The sequence below is a fragment of the Calliphora vicina genome, chromosome 1, assembly GCF_958450345.1.
Source record: "Calliphora vicina chromosome 1, idCalVici1.1, whole genome shotgun sequence".
Lineage (NCBI taxonomy): Eukaryota > Metazoa > Arthropoda > Insecta > Diptera > Calliphoridae > Calliphora > Calliphora vicina.
The window spans coordinates 83,482,723-83,494,118 of record NC_088780.1 but is presented as its reverse complement, the minus strand read 5'-3'; the positions used below and the strand labels follow the sequence as shown (position 1 = coordinate 83,494,118).

Sequence of the window (11,396 nt, the reverse complement as noted above, 5' to 3'; positions counted from 1 at the left end):
CTATATTATCGACCCTATTCTTTAAATGAATAATTGACAAACTGATGTTCCGTAAATCGCTCGATTTTGCATACTAAATAATAAGGCTTTTTCGATACGATTTACAGAACACCAAAATAAGTGAATTTTTTTTTTAAATGAACAAGTTACTCGAATTTAGCTTACAGATCTTATCTTTCTTTCTCAAAATCTGTAAACGTACCTTTTTAATTTATAAAGATATAACAAAAATATATGAACAGTTTTTAAGAAAATTTAAGTATTTTTTTTTTGAAAAATATTTAAAACTTTTTGTTCAAAAAGTTCATAGATTGAATAAATAATCCAAAAGTATTTTTTATTTTAAGAAAATTTATGAATAATAATTAAAATGTTTGCCTCACTTTCGTGCGTTGAAAAAGTTTTTTACTGAATTGATATTTTGAACCGAAATAGTAATTTTTTAAGATGTACTAAATTTTAGAACATGTTAATAGATATATAAATCTTAAAAAAGTACTTTTTTGGTCAAAAATATTAATTAGAAAACATGAAAAATATAATACATCACAATAAGCACCAAAACCCCAAAAACTTCAAGCACTTGAACGTTTTGTTGGAATTTGACTTGAATGTAAATGTGATTATGTTTTAAACTTGAAAAATATTTGAAAAATTAAATATTTTTCAAACAAAAAACATATGTTTCCTTTTTACTGGAGAATGCTATTGAAATAAATTTTAATACAACTGTAATTCAATTGCTTGACAATAATTCAAGGCTTGAATTATACTTGCTTTCAACTTGAATTCCAGTAAAAATGCCGTATTGGGATATAACAATTTTCATTGATTTTGATTGCAAAATGTTAAGTCAATAATTATTTTTATTCAGTGGTAAAATCAGATAATCCCTTATAAACCTCGATAAAACATAAAATTACCAATCAATCACATATTAGATGGTCTAGTTCTTTCTTATTGCCTCTAGTTCTTTCCTATTATTTATGCTTTAAAACAATTTGGAAACTATATTAAAGAATTTTTGATCTTTTAATAAAACTTATCATATTTTTTTTGGAAAATCTTGAAATTTATCAGCACGTTTCAAAAATAATCATACAACTCTATTAAGAAATTAAAATCTCCTTCAAACAAATTTAAAATTTAAACAAATTCTATACTATTTTTATACCTGTAAATAAATTAACTGTTTTTATAAAATTCAAAATAACTTCTTTTCGAAAGTTTCCATGGAAAAATACAATTCAATAAATAATACGATACGAAATTATTTAAATTTCAAAACTTTTCTCTGTATTTTTCCTACAAGTTTAGTTTGTTTTCGATACAAAATTTTCGTAACGAATCTATTTTGAATTTTATAAAAACAATCAATAATTTCATTAATTTCTTTAAATTTTCTTAAAATTATTATTTTTTCTGTTTTTTTTTAAGTTAAATTTGATCATTCAAAATAAATTTTATTTTATCTCTTTTTTCTTGCAAATTTTTCTCAAATTTAGTATTTGTATTTGGGTTAAATATTTATGTTTAAAAATGTTTCAAAATGAGTTGAGTCTGAGTGTCCGAGTGTGTGTGTTTTAATTTTGCATAAAAATTGTTGTTATTTGTTGTTTGTAGTATATATTTATGAGATACAATGCAAAAAATCTTGTTTAAATCTATTTATGTATGAATGATTGAATGTGTGATGTGGTGTTGTGTGGTGTGGTGAGGAGAGTGTAGGTATATGAATATTTAAATTTCTACTTAGTTTTATTTATTTGTATAAAATCATTAAATATTTTTAGTTATACATATACACAAATGTATATAAATGTTTCTGTATGCCAAACATTTAAAACATACATTTCTAAAATTTATACATACTTATATGAGTGAATGCATGTTTTTTGTTTTTGTTTGATGTTTGTATCTGTGAATGAACGAATGAATGATTTGTTGCAGTTGTTTGAAAGAGTGAACAACAACAGTGTCTGACATTGTAATTACTACAATTTGGTACTAATTGATGTTTGGATTTTATCAGATTTTTTTCAATTCATATTTTTTTTCAGCAAACTGGATGTAACTGTAACTATTTTGGGGAGGGGGGTGTGGCAGAGTGTATCTATCTATGTGTTTTTGGATTGTTGTGTGTGGTGTACTAATATTCGGTAAACGTTTCCGTTTTAATATTGGCTAAATGTTAGTAAGTTGGAAATCCCATGGTGCCAGCACTGCTGTTATCTAAAGGTCACTGATGCATTTTGGTGGCATGATGACCCATGCTCAAACCCAAACCCAAATGATGATTATTGTGATGTTGTTGTGCTGCCTGGCTGTGATTGTGATTACTATTTGAACTATTGTTGTTGTTTTGCTGATTGGCCTGACGTTGTGAGTTCTTCTTGTTTTTCATGCGACGATTTTGGAACCAAATTTTCACCTAAACATAAGAAAACATATTTATTGAGCATTTATAGTTTTTTATAACGAATTTGGGGTAAAAAAAACTTACTTGTCTTTCGGTTAAGTTTAAATTTCTAGCCAATTCCCATCGTTTCTGTTTGGACACGTAGGCATTGTATAAGAATTCCTTCTCTAGCTCTAAGGTTTGGAATTTTGAATAGGGTTTACGCTTTTTTCGTACTGAAACCTGACCGGTCCATTCATGCAAAGCATTGGTGGGTGTACAGGGTCCAACTGCACCGACAGATAAACCACCAGATCCACCTGTAAAAAGAATTCAGAAAAACACATTAAATAAATAAACATTATCTTAATTGATTTTTATTATTTATTAAAGAGAGACCTGCATATTAGTAGGCTGTGTTGAGTTAGATTTACTTGATAAGAGTGGGATTTGACCAAAAAAAAAACCTAATAACGAATCCAAAGTTTAAGATGCAAGAGACGTAAACCTATAATTTTTAACCTTGCGACTCTCGTGCTGTCAACATGAGTACCGAAAGGGTCGATCAGTGGGGACTGCTCTGCACGATGTTTAAAGCACCATTAACAATATATTTTGATAGAAGGGACCTGTAACAACTATCGCAATTCAACGGCTCTAAAATATTTAGGAATTGAGATTTACATCAGGATCTGAATGACGACCTTGAAGTCTAAGATTTGATCATAGAGACTACAATGATCAGGTGGGCAATCTGGTCACAGATTTTGTTGTTCTGTAAATCGAATCCACATAATTTACTCGTTTTACTGTCGAGTAAATAAACCTGTTTAATGTTTAGTATCCTGAGATATATAGGAAATCATTTCTTTTAAAAGAAAAATGGTTGTAGCCGGTATATGTTGACAATGTTAGGAGGAATATATATGGCTCTTCATTTGTTAAGACACACATATATTTCTGAGCGAACATGCAATATACTGAAGCGATGAATCTGATGTTATCATGTTTTATCTAGTCGTCACTAATATCTAGTTTTGATCTATTTCATTGATCTCATTGAGTGATGTGCTCTTGTCACAACGAAGTCATATCGATCTAATTGATTGCTTATGGGCAGCTAGAGCTACCAAACCTATTTTTCACAATTTTAGCCTGGACTAATAACTTTTTATTATTTCTATTGATTTATTGTTTGTCAATAGCAAGTCAGGTGTTGGATGAGTCATTATATTAATTTGTATTGTAAGTATTATTAAAAAAACAATACATTTTGACCACATTGTACCACTTACTAGTGTTGACAGATTGTTTTTTAATAATTTATTTAACAATTAATACAAACATTTCAAACAACAAAACAGTGCGCGTCACGATACATTTTGATTTTACGATCGACATAAATCAACGAAAAAAATCTAAAACAAAAACTACAAATATTCTTACTACTTCAATAAATATGCAAATTATTGTATAATGTCCAGCTTAGTTGATTTCAAATTAAATTACTAGCGATATTTTAAAAGTTTTATTGGCCATAAATCATAAAAACATTCATAAAAAATATTACAATTAAAATAATATTATTAAATTAATTAATAAATAAATATGTAGTATGAATATTTGGATTATTATTGTTATTTTGTTTAATCAGAAATACAAACAACCACTCAATGAATGAATAGATTAAAATTTATTTATGTATATCGTGTTGAACTTCAGTTTTTGATCTTTAAATAACAACTTTAGACTTTAAGCTGGTTAAATATTTTAAATACATTTTAAACGTTTTATTTTTCACTTTGATCATTCATTCTTTTCTTTTCTCTTCTTTTATTATGGTTTATAGTCTCAAACGTGACAAGTGTTTTATAACTTTTGTAGGTTTGTTCCCACCAAGAAATAATGGAAATTTGTATTTTATAAAATTCGCGCCATTTTTTTCGCTCTACTATTTTTGAATTGAAGCAGTAAAGTTGCACATTGAAATGTTTTAGTTTTTTTCCTTTTGTTTGAGGAAGGGAGAAAAGGGGAATTTAAAAATAAAGAGGTGCTAATTGAATATTGCATGACAATAAACCATAAAACATCGTAAGCTGCTGTAAATATTCTGCCTTTTAGCATATCCAAGCATTCTAGTGAATGAGACCTGCAGGCAGCAAGCAGTCATACAAACATGAAGCTTTTAATTAAATTCATATGAATAAGAAAACATATATAAATCAATTAGTTTTATAATTGCTACCGCTAAATCCACTACTGTGGAATCACAATGTGAGAAATACACAATCCTTCATGTAGAAATGCTTTCATTTTTCAACATTCTACTGTCGAATTTATTTAAGTCATTGTAATAAACAATTTACCTGTACTTGAATATGCTTCACTTGGATACGCTCGTAAACCACTGGGCGAAGAATAAGTTGGCGTTTCATAGCTTGACTGTGAGGTTCCCTCTACCGATTGTCTGGCTGCTGCAGCAGCAGTAACCGTTGCATGTCTATCGTCGCTAGCACTCATATAGGCCGCAGCTGCAGCGGATGTGGGTTGTTCGCGGTAATTCCAATATGGCTGCAAAAAGTAAATTGTAAAATGCAATTTTATTAAAATATATACATACAACATACAGAAATTAATGAAATTTAAATATTTTATTTGTAATTTGCATTATTTAGATCCGCATTTAAATTGCGTTTAGTTGATATTTACCTGAAATTGCGTTTCTGGATAACCATAGAATACAGGCTTACGATCTCTTTCTAAGTAGTATTGCGACGCATGGTGGTATTGGGCTGAACTGAAACCATCACTCTCATACGGCCATGCCGGATGAGGATGCCGTTTAACGGCTGCACTGGCTGCATCGGCTTCAAAACCTGGCCTTATCGCGGGTATATGCAATGGTGCTAATGAGAGGGACATGTCTGTAAAAAAACAAAAATAAATATAAATAAATTTTTCACATGCATCAGAATCAAATATTCGATTAAACTTAATCCGAGTTACTATAAAAGAAATTTTAAAGTTAATTTTTGTTAAAGTCGACTTTATTTTAAAATAGAACTTTTGTTTTTCTAATACAACTAATATATTCAAATAAATGAAAATATTTTTCAAACAAATTTCAAAAAATAAAAAAATATATACATAAAAGTTCAAAATAAAAAGCGTATTTTATAATAATAAAACAATATTTTAAATTATATTTGAAACTTTACGGACTTAAAATCGATTTTAGGGCTTTTGTGGTTAGGCTGAATAAATTTTTATTCCCTCGACTATCCGACTGAATAATTTGCACAAATTACAATATCATTCGAATATTATAATAAAATATATTTAAAAACAGAAAATGTCCAATAGTCAGTTTGTAAAAATTAATAAATTTGAATTACAACATTTTGTAAAATATTTTTCAAAATTATTTCTTATTGAAATTTTTTAAAATTTTGGGTATAAATACTCATGGTGGAAATATATTATTCTGTAAAAATTGTTTATCATCCTCTATCCTTTCCTAGTTATTTATTATTCACAAGGTTTACGTTTGAAGTTTTAATCCAAAAATTTATCTCTAGTGAAATTTCCAATGATGACCGAATTTGCTTTTGTTTCTTAGAGATGGTTTTCTCCAATATTTTTCTTTTTTATAAAATATTTGATACACTTTTAATTTGGAAATAAAATTTTAATTTGGAAATATACGATAATTATTGATCGAATAATTTGTTATTCTAAACTGACTTTAATTTTATTCATTCGTGTAAAAATATTGGAATAAATTTTATTCGACTGACAACCCTAAAAATAGAGCAGTCTAGGACAAACCAGAATCTCTTTCTAATACTCGGTAAATTTAAAATAACAGCACTGAACATGATATAATAAAATAATTAATATTGCTTAAAGAACTCAAATAAATGTTTAAATGAAATGCTATACAATTTTAGATTTTTTCAATATTTACAAGGCAATAACTAAATAAATTAATTTATAACTACTATTAATTAATGATCTACTGTTGAAAAAGCAAATAGAAAAATATATCGAGTGCCTATATTCAAAACCCTCTATCTTGTAAAACACAACTTTTCAGGAGAGCCAAAAAACAGTTTTTTCTCGCGTATTACTTGAGTTATTAAAATTCGGTATTCACAATATTTTTTAAAAGCAACTACTGAATCTCACATATAATTGGTTTTTAAAATTTTGCATCATTATGGACTTAATTAAAGATAGAGGGTTTTGCTTTTCAAAAATATTCAATGCATGTTTGAAATTTTCAAAAATATTTAATGTATGTATGAAATGATCAGATAAAGGCTTTTGCACTTCAATAAAAATTAATTATTTTGATTTCATTTATGGCATCTGTCAGTTTTTAATGTGATTTATTCAACATAACTTAACTTATTTAGGATAGCTTCTAATAATAGAGTATTATACAAAAAATTATAGACAAAATCATGATACAACAATATAAGGTACACTCAGTAGAAAATAAATTCTCAATTATACAATTCTTGTAACGTCAAACAAAAGAAAATATAAAAAATAAGAAAAAAATCGAAATCAAAGTTTGACGTTATAGGGCTAAATATTGAAAACTCTCCCTAGTGATTCTACCTTCTACAATTATTGTATCATGGAAAAAAGGTTTTTATTTTGCTTTTGTACATTTTTTTGAAGTTTTATTGAAGATATTATTTGGAAATCATTTTTTTTTTAAAGATAGAGGGTTTTGCATTCAAGAAAATTATTTGTGCAATATAGAGAAATAACAAAAATGCAAATAAAACAGCAAAAGAAATCATCTTTGTTATAAAATCCATACCATGAGGGCTGTTTTGCTGAACATTTTACAATCAAAAAGTAATTTTCGTGAAAATCAAAGATAGAAGGTTTTGAATATAGGCCCTCGATATATTTTAAAATACATGAAATTCCGATTAATTAATAAAAATATTTGTTTAACATTTCATATATTGGAAAAATGGTAAAGCAACTTTACAAAACCTTTTAAAAAAATGATTGAGACTGAAAAGTTTTGTTTGACAGTGTAATAAGTGATGTCAAATACTGACATTGGAACAAAAAATGTGTTGCAATTTCAATGGTTTACTAAACTCGGCAATTAAAAATTACTTTTGAAAGTCACAGTTGTTATAAGTTAAAGCATTTATTGCCAAAATGAATTGTTAAATATTTTATGATTTTCAAAGTATTTTGATATTGTACAATTGAAAAATTATGACATTTTTAATTAAATAAAATTAACTAAAATTTATCTTATATTTGCATAAATTTTTTTTATTAATTTTCATTATGGGTAGTAAAAATGAATCCTATTAACTTCATAAAGATCTCAAGGTGAGCATTGTGACAATGTTATTAATTTAATTATTTTAGTTAAAAACATTAATTCAAAAGTAGTATTTCAAAATAAAGTTGCTGAGCATTTTTCCAAAGAACTTTTACTTGAAAATTTTGAATAGGAAATAGTTACTTTTCGATCTTATTTTTACAAAATAAAATAGTAAATTCCACCATTGTTAAACATAAGTATTTTTTTTAAAATCTATCCCGACTATTTGTCTGGAATGTTGGTATGTGACCACAAATTCACAATATTTTCTTAATATATTTTAAAAAAAAAATTATTCTCAAAAAAATGTTCACCAGAAAAACTGAAACTAGAATAAATCGTTTATTTCATCAAAACCAAAAATTAATTTTTCTTTTTAAATGTGGGGTAAAATATTCGTACTCTTACTTATTTGAAATAACGTTTTAAACGTTTTTAAAAATCATTTTTAAAACTATGAATTTTTTTCTCATTTTTAAAGAGAACACAAATTAATTAAACAAATTTTAATTTTGTTTAAATTAAAAAAAACGTATTTTTAAGAATTTCGAGAAATTTCTAAAAATTATATTTACAAAATTTAAACAAAGTTTTGTACAATTTGTTTTTGAATGAAAATACTCGTAGTTTTGAAAATGCTGTTGAACTTACCTGGAGGTTGGGAACTAACACTGGATGGGGAAACACTCGCCGCTGTCGGCGTAACAATTTGTGTTTGGCCGGACGCCACTGCTGTGTTTTGTTGCTGTTGTTGTTGTTGCTGCTGCTGTTGTTGCTGCTGCTGCTGTTGTTGTTGAATACTTGAAGGAGCAGTGGAGGGTACTGTATTTGACTGTTGTTGTTGCTGCTGCTGATGATGGGGTGATGTTAAATGCTGCTGAGATTGTGGCGGAGGACCTGATGGTGTTTCTGAGGGACTAAGACAACCAACGGGCGTAGTGTCAACGTTATTGTGGGACTGTTGTTGTTGCTGCTGTTGTTGGCTATTTGTTTGTTGTTGTTGTTGCTGTTGATGCGGGAGATGTAGTTGTTGCTGCTGTTGTTGTTGTTGAACTATAGGAACAGGCGGGGGATCTTCATACATAACCGCATGAGTTGGTGTGGAATGTGTGGTTGGTTGTGTTGAGGATTGTTGTTGTTGTGATGGTTGTAGTTGTTGCAGTGCCGTTTCCGTACCCAGCAAGGAGGAGACAGATGATGCATTCGATGATGCCAGTCCCGTTGAGGCGGAATTGTGTTGTTGTTGTTGTTGGTGCAGGTGATGATGTTGCAGATGCGGTTGATGGTGTGGATGCAAATGCGCATGGGCATGCGGATGTGCGTGATGGGCCGGATGATGCAATTGTTGATGATGATGCGTCGTCCCAATTGCCGTTTGATGATGATTAAGGGCGGCAGTGGCAGCAGTTGTGGATGGATGTGGAGTAGCGTGATGATGTGGCCCCCACCAAGCCCCGGCAGCGGCGTGCGACCCGACTGCCGAGACATCGTGGGGGTCGTAAAGAGCGCACGCCAGCGGGATGGTTGGGGTTTGGGGGAGGGGTGGAATATTTACGGTTATTTTGAACGCGATTTAAATCGAACCGTACGCGCGTGATATCAACAAATTAAATATTATATAACGCGTTACAATAATCGACAAAATATTTTGAGATAAAAAGAAAATTGCGATTTAAAATGTCCAATAAATACGTAATGATTTTTTGGTTTTCAAGAGATATTTTTGTTTGTGGTGTTGTGTTTAGTTTGTTAAACAAAATATTTATGAAATTGTTTAAAATAAATTTATTTGAATACGTTTCACGTACGCCACAGTGTTTGAAGTCGACACATTTCAATAACACACAATTAATGTGTTCATGTATTGGTGATGGTGGTGGTTTGATTTAGTTTTTGTTTTTAAGAGAATGTTTATTAGAATTAACGGAGAAGAGAGTACACGATAAAGAGTATTTTATTTTGTTCAATGCGAATAAGAATTTCGTTGCAAATAAAGTTATTTTTTTATAGAAACGAATTAAGTTTTGATCGAAATTAAAGATTTTTTTCATTAAAGGTTAAAGAGAAATTCCAAACACAGGGTGTTTATAATTTAGTTTTTAACAAAAAATAATTTTAAAAAACATCAAAGTATTTTGTTTTAAAAATAGTTTATTTTTTTAACGATTTTTTAAAAGTTTTGGTGTTTGGTGTTGTTTCGTTTTGATTTTGTTTTTTATTGATTTTTGGTTGTTGTATTGTTATTATTTTTATTGTTGTTGGTGGTATTTTAGAGGGTCATAAAATTCCATTTTACGATCAAAACAAATAATTATTATTTTTTGTTTGGTTTGGTTGCCGATGATGACGTTTTATTATTATTTAACACAGTTTTTTTTGTTTGTTAATTGTTGTTGTAGGAGTTTTTAATTATTTTAGTTTATTTTTGCACCAAAAAAACAAATGCCGGTTCCATAAAAACGAATTTTATGTTCGTTTTATGTCGAGGGAGTAACAGCAAAAGTATTCCATGTTGTGATTAGACAGGTATGATGTTGTTATTGTTGGTATTGTATTTTAAGGCAGTCAAATGTGGTGGGGAATTGGGGGATTGAAAGTTTAAAATAAAAAAAAACACAAAGTTTATTTAGTTAAATTGTTTTATACATATTTGTTTGTTTCTTTTGTTTAATGTTTTGGAATTTGTTAGAGAATTTAATTCTTTTTTAAACGACCATAAATTTATAAATATTTGAGTATGTTTCAAGTTTAAAACAATTTGTAATTGTTTCTCTTTTATTGCACATTTATTGTGATTTTAATGTTTAAATTAACAATTGTATTCTGTTATTTTGAGGCACACTTCACATTTTTATTTTCATTCTTATATTTTTCTAATTGGAAAATTTCTAATTTTCTTTTTTTCCGTTTCCAATGTTGAATTTTCAAAAAGATATTTGTTTTTGGTTATTTTATTGCTTGTAGCGCACACAATAAGATTTTTTGGTTTAATGTTGTGTGTGTTTTTCTTCTTTTTTTTATTATTTGGATTTTGAATTTGTATTGAGTTGTCACAGAAATAAGAAACGATTGTTTTGGATTTTGTATGCCGTGTGCCTTGTACCGTACGCAGCGGAGTACAAATCTACACTGACAACAGAGATTCTTTTGTCCGCATACACAAACTGAAAATGTCTTCATACACACATGGTGGAAAACACAAACAACAATGTTGAAGCCAATGTATTCCAATCAACCATCCACTACTCATACACACAAGCAGACGGACGGACGTACAGAAAGCCAGCCAGCGGCACAAAGACACACAGATACTAGTTACACGTCCGTTCAACTAAAGTCAAGAAGCGCGCACTTACAACACTTAGAATAAAGGAAAATTCGTCACGTTTGTTTTTCTCGCAGCCCGGAGAGTTTAGAAAATCGAATAATAAAAGAAAAGAAACTCGTTTGTTTCTAACAAAACGTACTCAAAGATACTCTTCAACAGCCGATACTCTTTAAAAATATACTCCAACAAAACACAATCCAGTGGATATAAACAAAACAAACGTTTCAAAAATATTCGTTCTATCTACAATTCTCACTGTTCACGTACGTAAACGTTTGATAACGTGGTATTATTATTATTCTGTA

General features: G+C 28.9%; 1 protein-coding gene across 1 annotated transcript; it reads right to left on the bottom strand.

Annotated features, from left to right (window-relative positions):
* Positions 1-1,499: 1,499 nt before the first annotated feature.
* Positions 1,500-8,976, bottom strand: Abd-B (Abdominal B). The gene is made up of 5 exons (XM_065515046.1): positions 8,415-8,976; positions 5,108-5,322; positions 4,765-4,969; positions 2,504-2,718; positions 1,500-2,431 (listed from the first exon to the last, which is right to left on the bottom strand). Exons 1-5 carry the CDS (start codon positions 8,845-8,847, stop codon positions 2,240-2,242), a joined length of 1,260 nt encoding a protein of 419 aa, XP_065371118.1. The 5' UTR covers positions 8,848-8,976; the 3' UTR covers positions 1,500-2,239.
* Between the last annotated feature and the right edge of the window lie 2,420 nt (positions 8,977-11,396).